General features: G+C 44.8%; 2 protein-coding genes across 8 annotated transcripts in view; one reads left to right on the forward strand and one right to left on the reverse strand.

The window, feature by feature from the left end:
• The window catches only part of MTUS1 (microtubule associated scaffold protein 1), a 126,281-nt gene extending 123,868 nt beyond the window's left edge, over positions 1 to 2,413 (forward strand). Inside the window, 3 exon segments of the mRNA XM_073798595.1 lie at positions 991 to 1,088; positions 1,645 to 1,848; positions 1,850 to 2,413. Coding sequence (XP_073654696.1) covers positions 991 to 1,088; positions 1,645 to 1,848; positions 1,850 to 1,901 — 354 coding nt within the window. The 3' untranslated portion in view covers positions 1,902 to 2,413.
• Positions 1 to 17,034, reverse strand: part of PDGFRL (platelet derived growth factor receptor like) — a 59,273-nt gene that overhangs the window by 7,438 nt on the left and 34,801 nt on the right. Inside the window, exons 3-9 of one of the 7 annotated variants that reach the window (XM_073798601.1) lie at positions 16,425 to 16,576; positions 11,915 to 12,208; positions 6,772 to 6,911; positions 3,088 to 5,091; positions 2,827 to 2,950; positions 1,408 to 2,149; positions 240 to 923 (exon numbers count right to left, since the gene is read on the reverse strand). In XM_073798601.1, coding sequence (XP_073654702.1) covers positions 4,903 to 5,091; positions 6,772 to 6,911; positions 11,915 to 12,208; positions 16,425 to 16,576 — 775 coding nt within the window. In that variant the 3' untranslated portion in view covers positions 240 to 923; positions 1,408 to 2,149; positions 2,827 to 2,950; positions 3,088 to 4,902. Of the gene's footprint in view, positions 1 to 239; positions 924 to 1,407; positions 5,115 to 6,771; positions 6,912 to 11,914; positions 12,209 to 16,424; positions 16,577 to 17,034 lie in introns of those variants that run through there. The other 6 variants (XM_073798600.1, XM_073798599.1, XM_073798598.1 and 3 more) reach the window with 6 other exon arrangements.

The raw sequence follows: 17,034 nt of genomic DNA on the forward strand, positions 1-17,034 counted from the left end.
CCCACCTCGTGTTTTTATCTTGAATTCCTTTATACTTCCTGGAAATTCCAATGCCCCCTTTTTCTTACACGCTAGTCACATTTGTTTTGGATGTTTCACTTGGTTGGCTTGTCCTAAGCTTTTTCTGGATAATAAGATGTTAAGAACAGTAGGACTGCAAACTAAAAGCCTAGTCACGGGCAGCAGTGACAGGGACTTAGAGCTGTGATGTTGCCTCCGAGCAAGTAATCAAATCTTACCTTTAGAAACTAAGCAGGGATGTAACTGGCAGTTCATCGTGTTAACTGATTCAACGTCTTCTGGGCTTTTATCCTTCACTCTCTCAACTGATCAGCTTGTTTTCCTTGGAAGTTTAGCCTGGGCAAGCCCTAGGCAAACAAACATATCTTTAGTTCAACCAAGGAGGAATGCTTTCTGTAGTGTCACGTGTTGATTTTAAGGCTCTATAGAGCTTTGTGGATTGCCTTATGTGACCACTCGGAGGTAAGTGCTGAAGAGTAACCGGGAGACCATGATTAAAGTCATATTAAACATTGCCACGAACTGAATTTTCATCAAACGTGGGATTTTTTTTTTCTTTCAGAATTTACCGTAAGAAGCTGCGGTGCCTCTGATAAAGAAAACGGCCGCTAGGTAGCCAGTGTTTATCACCTTGAACCTGAAAGAGGCACAGCGCCCGAGGGTTGCCGAAGGCAGGGCACCAATTCTTGGGAATTCTGAAACAATGTGAACTTGAACAAATCACTAACCCCCTGGGTTTGTCCATTTTCAAGTGGCCTGGCATACCTTTAAAAAGTAATATCCACGTGCTCTGTTTTGCTGCAGTAGATTCTTTTTGCAGTGCGTCAGTGTAGAGACAGTCAACATACCATTAAACTTTCCCGATGAAATCTCTCCAGTGTGTGCCGGTGTCAGGAAGGTACCTTAGGGAAATAAGGGGCTTTATGTAATTTTTAATGTATAAATGTTGGTCCTCTTGTTGACACCAAGGTGGACAACAACACAGCACTGGTGGACAAACTGAAGCGATTCCAGCAGGAGAATGAAGAATTAAAAGCTCGGATGGACAAGCACATGGCAATTTCAAGGTAAAAATAAAACTGTCCTATTTTCCCCGAGCTCCTCCCTTCCTGAAACATCGAGTGTTACTTTCTTACCACACTCCACCCATGCCCCTCCTGGAAATGCAACAGAAGCGGGTAGTTAACGAGGTTCTGATTTCTATCTGGAAAAACGATTGTAGCGTTTAGTGCCTTTACCACAGTGGCCTGGACCAAAGGCTGAGTGCTCAGCAGGCAAGCCTTCCCTTCCCTTTCAGAGAAGGACCACCACCAGACCAAACAGGAAACAGCCCCACACATAGGAGGGTCTTAAGACATGCAGTATAGCTGTGGGAGCATCACTCACCCTACTATGAAATTGCCCCAAAGTGCAGCTTTTTCTTTGGCTCTAGGTCACACTTCCCGGGTTTCTCTGCCAGCCCAGTACCCATGCACGGTAGCTCCTTTTATTCCAAAGAGATCATTTGGGGCTCTCAAATTTAAAATAAATAGTAAGATTTTTTTCAACCTTTAAAAAAAAGAAAGAAGCAATCAGAGTCACAGGATTTCTGGCTTTTTTTTTTTTTTTTTTTTTGTCTTCCAGGCAACTTTCCACGGAGCAGGCCGTCTTGCAGGAGTCGCTGGAGAAGGAGTCCAAAGTCAACAAGCGCCTCTCCATGGAGAACGAGGAGCTGCTGTGGAAGCTGCACAACGGGGACCTGTGCAGCCCCAAGAGGTCCCCCACGTCACCCGCCATCCCCTTCCAGTCACCGCGGAACTCCGGCTCCTTCCCCAGCCCCAGCATCTCGCCCAGATGACCTTCCTGGGAGCTGGAGACAGACTGCGTTTCTGCAGTACTGACCCACCCACAATCGTGGGGGCAGGGGGCGGGGCTGGAGCCACCTTCGCTGACACGCACAGCCTGTCCTAGAACTGGAAAGTCATGGCCCGAACCGGCCCCTTCCAGACCAGACCAGAACTCTGGAGGAAGACGTCCGACTCGGTCCAGGAGACTCCTCCCCAAACGATGCTGTCGGAATGGATCTACGTGGACGCTGTTGCACAAAGCACTTACGGAACGAGAAGATCTTGTTCGTTGCCTTTTTCACCTACGCATAAAGGGGAAAACTCTCAGGGGCCTGTTAAGATAAAGATTTATATAACCTTTGTAACGTTCTTCACCACAGACACCTTCTTGTGATTTACATTTTGGTCTGACTGGGGATGTGTGAATGAAGTGGATGTAACCGAGTGTCATGTGTCTAATGCTGCCTCCTTTGCTGAGTCTGTCTAGAGATGTGCTAATTAAATAGTCAGTGTATGCATCTCTGCAAAAGCCATAGAAGAAAGAGCAGTAGTTGCTAGAACTAGAATTCTTTACCACCAACCCTGCTCAGCCCTTTGCCATGGGGGGGAGAGGGAGAGACAGAAAGAGCTCTGACTTGCCCACGTCTGTTCATGCTTTGCATCCTTTCAGAGTAACTTGTTGGCAGCCTTTCAGTGTTCAGCCATGTCAGTTGAAACTAGCTAGACTTTTTAAACTTACCCATGTGGACGTAAAATACTACAACCCATTTTCTCAGGCTATGAGCCAAGGTAGAACCCTAATTTTGCTTTTAAAAAAATGTGTATAAAGAAAGGGCAGTACCCATGGATTGCTTTCTGCCTTATTTTTATCTTGATCTGAGCTATCCTCAGTGATTTCAACTGGCTGCTTCTCTCCCACTATCCCCATTCCCCCCTCTCCTTTCTCCCCCATCCAGAGCCACAAAAGCAAACCTTCTACCTCCTTCCTACTTCTTCTCTGGGACAAGGAATGTGCTTTTCCAGAGCCAGCTCATCTTCAAGGTGCTGAACCACTTTCCAAATCAACCAAGGCCTGGATCCGACAGTATAAATTTTGGGAAATCCTAGAGAGATTAAAGAATGAAAAGGAGTCATTGGCTCGCAGAACTAAGAAAGATAGGACTCAATGCTTATGGAGGAACGTGAGACCTTGATAATAGAACAAAACAGTCTCTGGAGATAATGCTAAACTTCCACGTACCTTTGAGGAGTCCTTCTGTCCTTGGGAAGGTAGCAGAATGACCAGCTGATGAGAGAAGAATGTGGCTTGTACAGTTCTTCTCAATTTGCATTTCAATTTCCTTTCAAAACTTCACTTATTACCTCCCCCACTTCTGAGACTTTGGGGGAGGTGGAAGGAAGAACTGTGGCTTTTTTCTTTCTCCCTGCATGTGTCAAGCTTGTGCTGTATTTACTAATCAGCATTACTGATGTTCGATGGCTGTACAGATAAGCGCTATAGTAAGAACAGATTCAGGCTACTAGAGGTGGACCTTTGAGTTGACATTTACGTATACACTACAAAGCAGATTGATATTCATGATGCATGGTTTTTTGTTAGTTTTTGTTTTACTAGTGATTGTGTCTGAAGTTTTTAACCTCCAACCGTTGATTATGTGTGTAACCTTCCACGTTTGTTTCTGATAAATGGGAACATAGGTTCACTGCCACCTCCTGGAATCTCTCTGCTCACCTTTCCAAGTTGTTCTCAATGTCCTTAGCCAAAGTTGGGTTTGCCATCCTTTCCCTGCACATGGTCAATCTCGTGCTGTTCCCTGCTGTGCTCCATGCCATTTAGGTGTCTGGGGAAATGATCCTTACACAGTTAATATAAAATGTCTTCAGAGAATGGGAGACAACAGGAGAGAAGATAGGAAACAAAACACGGAACTGTAAAATTATCTTCAAACCAAATGTTATCACTTAGGATGCAAAATGTTGGCACGTCATAAAAATACGGATGTGTAAACAACTGTAGTTGTGCTCAGTTTGTAGTGATGGAAAGTATTTTACTTTGATCAAATAAATAATGCTGGAATATTCAATAGAAGAATTGCATCCTCTGACATACTTCACCCTCCAAAGTGTTACCCAGTTTATAGCGGCACAGGAATTGACATCGTGTCTCCTTCTTAACCTATTTCCCAGGAATTTCCAGTGCAACCACAAAACTGGTCATGGGCTGAAATTTGGCTCACAGAGCTAGACTTAGAGCTTTTCTTTTCTAAATTCAAAGCTGTGTGTATTTGAGAAATAAATTTTTACTGGTTTTAATAATAAGTTCTGCTGTATAAGGTAAGAAAATTGGAACAGCTACAGTCTAAATATTTTTGAAGATGGTAAAAAAAAAAAAAAAAAGCCTAAACAAAGTTGAATCTTCCTTGATCTATGCATCTATTTTATATCAAAAGTTAAACTTTTAAAAACACATGCTGTGGTTCTTATAGAATGTCTAATCTAGAACTAGTACTTTTGAGTGCAGTGGTTAAAAAGTTTACATATTTTTTGATACCTTCATATCATACAATAGTTCATGTTGTATAGTTGAACTATATTATTACTCTGTTTTTAGATTCTCATATTTTGTGGTTGTTATATCAAAGAGAATATTAGGTATTGACTCGGACATTGCTGCCCAAAAATCCTTCTGGATGTACTTCAAGCCAACTTAAAAAACGAGCACTTAGCCCATTTTTTGTTTTTTACAAAAACTTGCTCGTTTAATAGAAATGATTATATAAAGTTGTTTACATATATGCCTTCTTAGTATAAACACTAGAAACCCATATATGTAGGTCAGCAGTCAGAATACATGCTTTCTGCTAGAATTAACACTTCTATAATTAGACCGGGTGACTTCCTTTTAGTTTGGAGGTCTGGGTCTGACTCACAAGGCAGGGCCTGGGGTTTGGCGCTCGACATCAGCCTCTGGCAAAGCACTAGTCAAAAGGACCCTGGAGCTGGTTGTGTACACAAGTGGGCTTTCCGTCAATTCATTTGTACTTCATCTTCCAAGTCAGGAAAACTCCACAGTAGTAGCTACTGAGGTCTGTCCTCGGAGATTCTGAGCGGTGCAAATGTAATAACCTGCGTCCACCATCTCAAAGTCTTCAACGATCAGGACGCTCTGGGAGATCCTCGTGGTGTGGCCCAGTCCTCTGTGGATCAGCCGCCAAGTGTCTTGAATCGTCACGGGCCTTTCATCCTGTTGAACGACACCCACCGGGGCTGAAGCACAAACCACAAGCTGCTGTAAACAGCTCCCGTTCATCCTCCGCGAAGTGCAGAACACATGCTTCTAAAAGACTACTTGGTATGCGCGGCTCAACACTGTCTAGTCAGTCTAGGCTGCATTTTTTCCAAGCAGTCTTGAATTTCATTATGCTGTTTGGCTTTCACTTTCTGCCCTTTTTTTTTTTGCGGTACGCACGCCTCTCACTGTTGCGGCCCCTCCCTTTGCGGAGCACAGGCTCCAGACGCGCAGGCTCAGCGGCCATGGCTCACGGGCACAGCCGCTCCGCAGCATGTGGGATCTTCCCGGACCGGGGCACGAACCCGCGTCCCCTGCATCGGCAGGCGGACTCCCAACCACTGCGCCACCAGGGAAGCCCTCTTTCTGCCCTTTTCATCAATGTTTCTACTTAATATAAATTTTATTCTTTTGGAACTCCAAGAATGTGGGACTGGTATTAGGCATAAGAATACAAATAAAATTTTCCACTGCTCTCCTGTTGACACTCCCCACGTTCACCCCTTCGCACAGTGGTTCTTATTCACTGAACTTAAAGTCAAAAAGAAGCCCGAAGCACTCACCGCGTAAATGAATACGAGCCCCTAATTGTTCAGACTGGGAGAGGGAGACATAAGATTAGTCAAATGTGTCCTAGGACTACAGTGGGAGAGAAGTTGTACCGAGGATGGATAACGTGACACCCTAGGTGACTTGACTTCGTATTTCTAGAAAGTGAGATGGTCACTTTTGAGATGCGTCTTCCAACTTTGGTGATAAGTAGTGTTTTCTGGATTAGTTTAACATAATTGTAATATTTATAGTATTACTAAATTAATACCCTTTCTGCTAATTAGCAACGTAAAAAAAAGAACCCACCTCTAATGAAAATTATTAATGTCTTCTAAACGGAACAACACTTTTTAAAAACAAGTACCTAGTACTAGAAAAGTACCATTCTCCAGGGGGAGTTATTTTCCACCAATCACAGCCCTTAAAGCAGAAGTGTATTTGCTACCGAGTGAGTACATCTTAGGAGGCCAAATCTCTTCTGGCAACAAAGGGATTATTCCATGTTGGTAGCAAAGCTGTTTATTTTTGTGAGCAGAACAGGCCCAGAGGCTACATGTGCTGGAGTTGTTTTTATGGGAAGTCTATTTTAAAATGATCTCGGCCTCACAGCACCTTTTTGAAGGCCTGGATTTATATGCCAACTTGGTGGTTGTCTACTTAGAGCTCCTTGCTTTGGGGCCCAGCTTTTATAGGGGAGAATACTGAAGGATTCCAGAAGGAGGTTAGATTGGCCTCCAATTGACCCAGAATTAAGATTGAAGATTGAGGTTGCAGGTGAAGGAAGGAGGCCCTCCTTTCCTGTTCATGCCCCGCCCCCTTCCTTAAGGGTCGTGAAGAAAAATAACATGAAGAGAGTACATTGACTGAATTGCCTAATGGAACCCAGTCACCTTTTTCCTGTCCTTTAAAAAAAGCCATTTGTAAATATACTGAAACATCTTAGGAGAAAACAAGTGAGCCTTAGCCCTACCATAGCTGCACACGTCTCTCATACGTCTTTAAGTTACAGTCCGTATCAGTGAGTTGGGGGTGGGGAGGGAACAAAACAAGTAAGGCAGCTGGCTGAGGCCGGGGTATGCTTACCTTCTGCCCTGGGTAGATCCACCTGAATTCCACCTCCACATCCGGCTCCCCGAGGACCGTGCAGAGGACGCTGATGTCATCCCCACCCTTCACTTTGTTTGCAGATGCCAAGATGGTTGTTGACGGAGGACCACTGGGAACTGGAAGTGAGCAGGGGACAGGGGACGTGAGATGAAATCCATGGGCCATGGCAGAGACAAACCAACAGACGTGTTCTCTTCTTTGGGCAGGTATGGAACATTCCTGCCTTTCTTCAGCTCCCCACCTAGCATCGGGCCTACCCTCTCCACCACTTCTGGTTTCCTCTAACACCTCCTCTTTCTCTACCTTGGTGGTCCAGAACGGGGTGGTCATCCAGAAGTCCCCAGGTCCAGGCATTACACTTGTAATGAGGAGAAGAGCCCAGAAGGTCTGCCAGGAGCTCACGTGAAGGGAATAAAAAGGTAGAGGGAGAAGAAGGGAATAAAAAGGCAGAGGGAGAAGAGGGGGACTGGGGGCAGAGCAAGTAGAAGGAAGAGAAGGCAGCCTGGAGGGAGAGCCACTGATGGGTGAAGATGGACAGGTGTGCGGCCTCAGGAAGTACAGGAGAGAGTCTGAATCTGCCAAAGGGAGAGGCATTTGTAGGAAGGGTGCGTGATGTTTCTACTTCACAGCGTTTCAGAGACACAATTCTTCATTAGGCTCAGTTCACTCGAGTAAGTTTGACAGCAGCCTTGAGCAAGGCCACGTGCTGGGAGTGGAGGCTATGGCAGCGAACCAGACAGACGTGGTCTCTGAGCTCTGGGGCCTCTATTCTAATGGGAGAGGCAGACACTCAGCAGGTCACTGTGTGGTTGGTTTAGAACCTGAGTTGTGGGAAGAACTTGAAGGAGAAGCCCAGAGTGCTGGGGAGGTTCAGGATGGTCTGAGAAGCAGGAAAGGCTTCCTTAAGTGAGGTTTGAACTAAAATCTGAAGGAAAAAGGGGGAGGCACCAGCAGACAGGCCCAGAGGGGAGGTTAGGGAAGCCTGGGAGAGGGCAGAGGCCGGCCATGCAAGCAGACCTTTCAGGCCACATGGAAGATTCTGCTAGGAAAAGCAGAAGCCCACTGAATGGTTTTAACTGGAGCTATAATCAGCTACAGTGTGGAAGATGGAGAAAGCATGGGCACAGAAGAGAGCAGTTGGAAAGGTATTCATATTGGCTCAAGGAAGAGATGATGGTAGTTGAACTCTTAGCAGTAGGATGGAGAGAAACAGCAGAATTTGGGGGATTTGATGGAATAAGTCAAAAGAACTGGGAGGAGCTGGGAGTGTTTGGGGCTCCTGCACCCTGGAACTGCAGTGCCATCACTGGGAGGAGGAAAGCTGGAGAACCAGACCTGGGAGGAAGGCCCAGAGTCCAAGGAAGGGCCTGTGAAGCATCTCAGCACAGATGTTCGGGAGAGAATTGGATACACGAAGCTTGCACTCCCAGATCCGGGCCACATATATTCCCCTGGGAGTGATTAGTGAATAGATACGCAGCAGAGCATGGCTATGGTTGAGAACACCCAGGAAGAGGATGAGGACAGACAAAGAAGGTGCCTTGGGGAACTCCAACACTTAAAACCTGGGAGAGGCATTTCATTCTATGAGGCCACCATCACCCTGGTACCAAAACCAGACAAAGATACCACAAAAAAAGAAAATTAGAGGCCAATAACACTGATGAACATAGATGCAAAAATCCTCAACAAAATACCAGCAAACCGAATCCAACAACACATTAAGAGGATCATACACCATGATCAAATGGGATTTATCCCAGGGATGTGAGGATTCTTCAATATATGCAAAGCAATCAATGTGATATGATACACCACATTAACAAACTGAAGAGTAAAAACCATATGATCATCTCAACAGATGCAGAAAAAGCTTCTGACAAAATTCAACACCCATTTATGATAAACTCTCCAGAAAGTGGGCATAGAGGGAACCTACTGCAATGTAATAAAGGCCATATATGACAAACCCACAGCTAACATCATTCTCAACAGTGAAACGCTGAAAGCATTTCCTCTAAGATCAGGTACAAGACAAGGATGTCCACTCTTGCCACATTTATTCAGCATAGTTTTGCAAGTGCTAGCCATGGCAATCAGAGAAGAAAAAAGAATCCAAATTGGAAAAGAAGTAAAACTATCACTGTTCGCAGATGACATGATACTATATGCAGAAAATCCTAAAGACGCTGCCAGAAAACTACTAGAGCTCATCAGTGAATTTGGTAAAGTCGCAGGGTACAAAATTTAATACACAGAAATCTCTTGCTTTCCTATATACTAACAATGAAAGATCAGAAAGAGAAATTAAGGAAACAATCCCATTTACCATCACATCAAAAAGAATAAAATACCTAGGAATAAAACCTACCTAAGGAGGCCAAAGACCTGTACTCAAAAAACTATAAGATGCTGATGAAAGAAATCAAAGATGACACAAACAGATGGAGAGATATACCATGTCATTGTCAAAATGACTATACTACCCAAAGCAATCTACAGATTCAGTGTAATCCCTATCAAATTACCAATGGCATCTTTCACAGAATTAGAACAAAAAAATTTTACAGTTTGCATGGAAACACAAAAGACCCCAAATAGCCAAAGCAATCTTGAGAAAGAAAAATGGAGCTGAAGGAATCAGGCTCCCTGACTTCAGACTATACAAAGCTACAGTAATCAAAACAATATGGTACTGGCACAAAAAACAGAAATATAGATCAATGGAACAGGATAGAAGGTCCAGAGATAAACCCAAGCACCTATGGTAACCTAATCTATGACAAAGGAGGCAAGAATACAATGGAGAAAAGACAGTCTCTTCAATAAGTGGTGCTGGGAAAACTGGACAGCTACATGTAAAAGAGTGAAATTAGAACTCTCCCTAACACCGTACACAAAAATAAACTCAAAATGGATTAAAGACTTAAATGTAAGGCCAGATACTATATAACACTTAGAGGAGAGCATAGGCAGAACACTCTCTCACATAAATCACAGCAAGATCTTTTCTGATTCACTTCCTAGAGTAATAAAAATAAAAACAGAAATAAATAAATGGGACCTAATGAAACTTAAAAGCTTTTGCACAGCAAAGGAAACCATAAACAAAATGAAAAAACAATCCACAGAATGGGAGAAAATATTTGTAAATGAATCGACCGATAAGGGATTAATCTCCAAAATATAACAACAGCTCATGCACCTCAATATCAAAAAACAAAGAACCCAGTCAAAAAATGGTCAGAAGATCTAAATAGACATTTCTCCAAAGAAGACATACAGATGGCCAAAAAGCACATAAAAAGATGCTCAACATCACTAATTATCAGAGAAATGCAAATCGAAACTACCATGAGGTATCAACCTCACACCAGTCAGAATGGCCATCATCAAAAAATCTACAAACAATAAACGCTGGAGAGGGTGTGGAGAAATGGAAACCCTCCTACACTGTTGGTAAATTGGTACAGCCACTATGAAGAACAATATGGAGGTTACTTAAAAAACTACAGACCTACTGTATGACCCAGCAATTGCACTTCTGGGCACATATCCAGAGAAAACCATAATTCAAAAGGATACACGCACCCCAATGTTCATTGCACCACTATTTACAATAGCCAAGACATGGAAGCAACATAAGTGTCCATCGACAGAAGAATGGAATATTACTCAGCCATTAAAAAGAATGAAGTAATGCGATTTACAGCAACATGGATCAACCTACAGATTGTCATACTGAGTGAAGTAAGTCAGACACAGAAAGACAAATATCACATGATATCACTTATATGTGGAATCTAAAAACTGGGTACAAATGAACTTATTTACAAAACAGAAATAGAATCATAGATGTAAAAAACAAACCTATGGTTACCAGGGGAGAAAGCAGGGGGAGGGATAAATTGGGAGATTGGGATTGAGATATATACACTACTATATATAAAACAGATAACTAATAAGGATCTACTGTATAGCACAGGGAACTCTACTCAAGACGCTGTAATGGCCTATATGGGAAAAGAATCTTAAAAAGAGTGGATACATGTATATGTATAACTAATTCATTTTGCTGTACACCTAAAGCTAACACAACACTGTAAATCAACTACACTCCAATAAAAATTTTTTTAAAAAATTAAAGAGCTGGCAAAGCAGAATGAGAAGGCTGTGGGAAAAGCAGGAAAAAAAGTGGGACCAGGGGAGAGAGGGTTTCATGTAGGCAAAGTAGAATCTAGAAGGACAAGGACAGAAACTTGTCTGCTGGATTTAATGGCCTGGGAGGGCCGTTAGCCAAGGCTGCTTTGGTGGAGCTTAGGGGAGAAAGCTAAGGAGCATGTGGGAGGGGAGAGGACGGATGGGTACCGAGAGGGCTCTTTCAGGGAGTTTGGCTGTGATGGAGGAGAGAGATGGCTGCAGCGGAGGGTGGTTAACGGAGGGCTGAGAGGGTTATTTCGTAGCAGAGTGTTGGAGATTGCGGCCTTGTGAATAAGTCTCACGGCTGAGAACAAGGGGCATGAAGGAGCCTAAGTTCTCATCTCAGAGAGCAGCTAGCTCTGGGGCCACTCATCCCATCACAGGGTCCCTGAGCAGGACCCCTCCACCCCAGACGCAGACCACTCACCAGGCTCACGTCAGAGTTCCTCGGAGGGAGGAGAGTCATCAGTGAGGGACCACCTCCTCTCCTCCCTCACAGGGCCGGGGAGGGTGCTTTCTCTCCTGCAAGTCGGGGGAGGGAGGCCCGAGAGAACACTTGTCGAGGGACGGGAGGTGACGGGTGCTGCCGTAGGAGAGCTGCTCGCTGGCTGGCCGTGTGCCCGAAGCTCAGGCTGCAGAGCACGGGAGGATGACATGGGGATCTGGGATCCCCACGATCAGTCACACGGAGGCAGGACCAGAGTGAATGTTGCAAGGACGTGAAGAGAAGGGAGTCGGGGGGAGTTGCGTTGGGGTCACGGGCAAGGAGGTAGAACGTTCTAGAAATGGCGGTGCTGCAGAGGAGCCTTTAAGAACAGCATTCTGTGCCTAATTTCCCTCCATAATTGGGAACAGCAGAACCTGATGCTGACCAGCTGGAAGTGACTCACATCTCGGCCCTGGAGGGGAGCGGGCTTACCTTCTGCATAGAGCAGCTGGTACTTGACAGAGATCTGAGACTTGCCCCCGGCCTCCGCCTTGCAGTAGACCACCCCCTGGTGGTCAGAGTGAGGTTGCAGATACACAAAGCCTCTCTTCATATCATAAACGATGTCTGTTCCGTTGGCCTGGATCTCCTTGGCCGGGAACTCCCTGTGGAGCGTGACTTTGGCCGACAGGACAGTCACTCGACAAGGAACCACAGCCTGTCTGTCCGGGTTCAAGTAGACGACATCAAAGTAACTGGGAGAAGGTACAAAGAGTTCTCCTTTCTCTGCAAAGGGAGAGACACAGCCTCATTTATTCTGGAGAAACAAGGTAAGAGCACTTAAAGGGATTCTTATATTCAGGGCACAAAGATGAGGGTGGATTGGCAATATACTCGGATAATGGAGTCCTTATGAATTGAAAAGGCTATTTTTAAAAATACTTTTCCTTTTTTGGAAGAAGGATGTTACCTCCCATCTTCTTAAAGGAAATAAAATAGGTATTAGTTCAAGCCCAAATCAGGCCCATTGGACTGTCCCACTTAGGAAGCAGGGAAGGAGGCCGATTTCCTTGTGTTAAGAGCAGCTTTAACACCTGTGGACAATCTGCTGTGTGTCTAGAGAAGTCAGCCCCACAGCCCTTGCTTAGTATCTGCCCGTTGGGAGGAATTTCCTGGCTCAGCAGAGCCTCTCTGAGACGGGCCCAGTGAGGGTGCTGGTGTCCTCTTAGCCCAGGGGACTCATTCCTGGCAAGGTCAATGGAAAGGGAATCAAGCAGGGATAGATGAGGAACCCGCTGGTCTCAGGTTCTGGGCTCTGCTTGGCTGCCACTGGGCTGGGGACCTGCAGCCATTTGCTTACACTTCTCCTGTTCCCTTTGAAATCGCGCTGCATGTTCTTTAAGCTCTAGATGATGGCATTTTTATCTTACAGAAGTAAGGACTGGTTTATCCACTCATCCCTCAGGACAGTCAAGCGACTCTGGATTGGGTTTGGGGGGTTTTGTTTTGAGCACGGCACATTAAATACTTTGTTTTCTGGATCATTCTGTGAGAGATTACACTAATATCTAAGAGAAATCTTTGAACTGAATCACACTCAACATTTATTCCATTGTCTCTTATGTTTTCCTACAGTATTCCCGAAACAATTATTCTTGGCTTTCTTCACTAGCCTTTGTGCCCCAGTTGTACGATTTTTTTGTTTTTTAGGTTGGGGACAGAATTCCTGGACACAATAGCAAATGTCTCCATGGGCCAAGCGTTCTTTAGCTCTGAGCGCCAGCTTCTGTAACATGGAATCATGGCTTACTGAGTCTCCATCTTTTGCAAGACTTTCCATCAGCCTGGGTGACTTGTGCCACTTCACGATAAACTGACCTTCAGGCTTAGGCGAGGGCACCTTGCTCAACATCGTCCCTAACACCCCTGTGTTCACACAGAATAAGTCCGTGTGGCCTTGAACGTGTCACTTCATCTCTCTGTGCTTCAACAACCCCATTTGTAAAGAGGAGAATCTGGAGCAGATAGTATTAAAGATCTCTTCTTAGCAAACGTATTTAAGGAATGTATGGTTGTCAGATTCAGAAACAACGTTTGTTTTAAGGTTTTATGGAGGAATCTGAACCAACGAGCAAAGCCAGTAGAAGGGGACAATCTGAACTTCAGAACACAAAAATGAGGTCTTACTTCCTGTACTATAATCCATGCTTTGAAAGAAGTGACCACACCCGTTGCTTTAACAAACAGAAAAAAAATATGTATTTGCCAAGTGAATGGAGTAAGAAAGGCTGCAGGAAGAATATATGAATGAGTAAACAAATTATTATCTATGAATTAAACCTGTCAAATTTTCATTTATTCATCACTTGACATTTATTAAGCATGCACTACATAAAATATTTTATTAATTCATTTGATTATTGTAACTTGAAAAATAATAATACTGAAGTTCCTTTAAAATAAAAAAAAATTTGCCATCAGTAGATTCCATCTACCAAAAAAAAAGTATGTTCAAGTTTATATTTAAAATTATAGATCACATATGCCCCCCCCACTCAAAAAACTTAGTTAATAGGCTATAAGCTGAAATCCAAATGATAACAAACTCCACATTTGGTAAAGTGCTTGTTAGTGTGGTTTCACTACATCTGTAATCTGGAGCCTGTGCCTTTCACTATGAAGAAGCCCTACTGCTGGTAATATCCTCCTCCTTGATCTGGGTAGTGGTTACATATGTACAGTTCCCTTGAGGATCACCCACTGAGCTGCAGAGTCATGATTTGTGTATTTCCCTTTGTATACATTATACTTCAATATAAAGTTAGAGAGGGGGAAAAACCCTCTGAGAGCCTCCTGGATGCAGATTAAATATAACATGTGGCAGTTGCTTCATCAAAAATTGCACAAATTAACCACAGTCAAAAGAAGCTTCACAGTGTTTGCAATCAAACCGTAGGAAACATAAAAACATAACGAATGCCAGACTTTTCTCTGTGTGGGTGGTAGGGAAGCATATGTTCTGAAAGACTCCAGAGCCAATAGCCTCCATAACAGCCCATCCTGGTTTTCCAAACCCACCCAGTGGCTGAAAAGACACATCGCTAAACCTTATACCGAAAATCCAACCGGACTCCTAGTGCCGAGGAATAAGAAAACGATACAACGCTTTAGGTCGCGTCCCTGATCCAGGTTTCTTGAAGGTTGAAATAAATATTGATTTTTCTCAGCCTTCCTTTGATGCACAAAAGGGCTTCCGTAAGTTAAGAGGATCTACCTCCAGAACTCAGAGAACCTATGACCCTAGTGAGACAGTCTGCTTGAGGGAGGTCTTCAGTTCAAAACCTCAGCTCCAAAAACCACTATTTGGGGAAGACATGGCAGTGCTAATCACCGCATAGAATTTTCATTCTGCAATTTGAAATGTGGTATCAGTTCTTGTCCAAAACAACAGGCTCTGTTAGTCTTCATTAGTTGCCTTTTCCACTGCCGCTTCCTGGTGTCGTATCATACTAAGGGCCCATGGGCACTTCTGGGTGGCACATTCCAGAATGAGACTCAGAAGCGATGGCCCATGAACAACTGTCAGCAATTCTGATGACACCATTTATGCTAGCTCGTGTGTGCCTGTCAATCTGTCCATCACCTTGTCTTAAAAGTGGGTTGAGGCAGTAAGAACATTGGATCCTGGATCAGAAAAACGGGGTTTGACTCTCTACTCCGCCACGTGAAGTCATGGAACGTGGAACACATCCCCTTGCCCTGTTGCGTCTCAGCAACAGCATTATTATTTCTAAAACAGATAACTAAGTAGTTTCCACTCACCTCCTCACGGTATTGTGGAAATGGAATGAGAGGCATGTGCTTCCACGATGGCAGAGCACCCTGCTCGTGTATCTGCTTGCCAGAGAGGAGCTCTTCGGGTAGGAGGGGAGAATGCATGAGATTTTGCTAAAGCGTTCATTAAAGGCCAGAGCCTGAGGTCATTTGAGTTGTAGACCTAAGTCACTGTGGCAGCCCCTGCCCACTCAGAAAGCCTCCTGGCTTCACCTGAAATGCCTTGGACCACAGCAGCGCTAGGGCGTAGCATTTGAAAGATTCCTGAAAGCTGTTCCTGACCTCTGAGCCTTGTCGGAGAACATCTTCCTCCAAACTCTAGAGTTTAGAGATCTCAGCAGAGGAAGGAGGCTGGCAAGCTGCTCTCCAGGGCCCGTTTCTCTAAGTGCAAGTTCCACCTGGCAACCCCAGATCTGACCCTACAGGGGAGAAGATCTGCCTATTTTCAGGCACCTCACTGGGATTCAGGCGTCAGGATTGGAGCCACACAGGCTGCAGCCTTTGGGAACACTGCCCCCAAACCTCAGCTCACGGTACTCACAAAGACAAACGCGCGGAGGCCTCTAGCCAGGCATCCTGTGACTGTGGAGCTTCCGGAAAGGAGCGCATCAGAGATTCTGAGAGCACAGCGACCGAAAGTCTACAGCATCGCTGTGCGATAGAGCTTTCTGTGATGATGGGTGGTCCTCTGTCCCCACCATCCATTAGGACGGCTACAGCCACACGCGCCAGTAGAGCACTTGAAGCATGGCGAGTGCCACCCAGGAACTGAGTCTTTAGCTTTAATTTTAACTAATCCCCATTTACATTTAAAGTCACACATGTCTAGTGGCTACAATATTGGACAATGCGGTACAGACTCTGGAACCAGACAGTTCTGGGTGCAAATCCAGGTTCAGCCACTTACCTGCAGTCTGACCTGAAGGACTTACTTAATCTCTCTAAACCTCAACTTTCCCATTGGAAAAAAAAAATGATATTAGTACTGACCCTGAAGGGTTCTTGTGAGACTTACATGAAATAATTGATGTAAAGCATTGAGCCCAGAGCCTGGCAAACAGTGAGCGCTCTGATTGTACTTACTTGATAATCAGCAGACAGTGGGAACCTGTAATATGGACCAGGTCCAGAGGTCTGAAGAGTTCCACTAACGCAGCCAACCTTTTACCTGTAAAAATGATGTAGGTGGAGCCCGTTTTGGCCTCGTCCCTCCTGCAGATGTAGCCGTTGCAGAGCTGCCCCCAGCAGCTGAATTCACCCGTGTCGGCCGCGGTGGAGTTGACCAGGGTCAGCTGGCCGTAGCGCTCGTGCTGCTTCACACTGTCAACAAGAGCAAAGCTGGGGCACGGTGGGGCTGGGGCCTTGCGCCCATCTCTCCCTGCTCCATCATCCTCGCAAATAAAGCCCCAGCGGCTCCAGGCAGAGTGCCCTTTCTCAGATGGCACTGACTAATAAAAGAGTGTATTTGGGGAAAAGTGTGTTGGGCGGGGGGGTAGATGGGGGAGGCAGAGAGAAAGGCCTTTCCTAGAAGGAAGTCACATTTTCTAAGGAGAAGACATTCTCTTCAACCTCAGGACTGGGGTTTCCTTAAGCAAAATCACTGGTGCATTGCGACGCAGCTGCACAAGTTCAGCCACAAAGCCTTGGGCAGGCGTCTTGCTTTCAGCTTTTGTTTCTCATGAGTTTATTTAAATAGCAGTCAACAGGAATGAAAGCAAAACCTCTTTGATCAATAAGAATAAGGCTCTGAATACAAGCTTGGAATCCTTGAGGTGCTA

This window comes from Tursiops truncatus, chromosome 21 (assembly GCF_011762595.2).
Source record: "Tursiops truncatus isolate mTurTru1 chromosome 21, mTurTru1.mat.Y, whole genome shotgun sequence".
Taxonomy (NCBI): Eukaryota; Metazoa; Chordata; class Mammalia; order Artiodactyla; family Delphinidae; genus Tursiops; species Tursiops truncatus.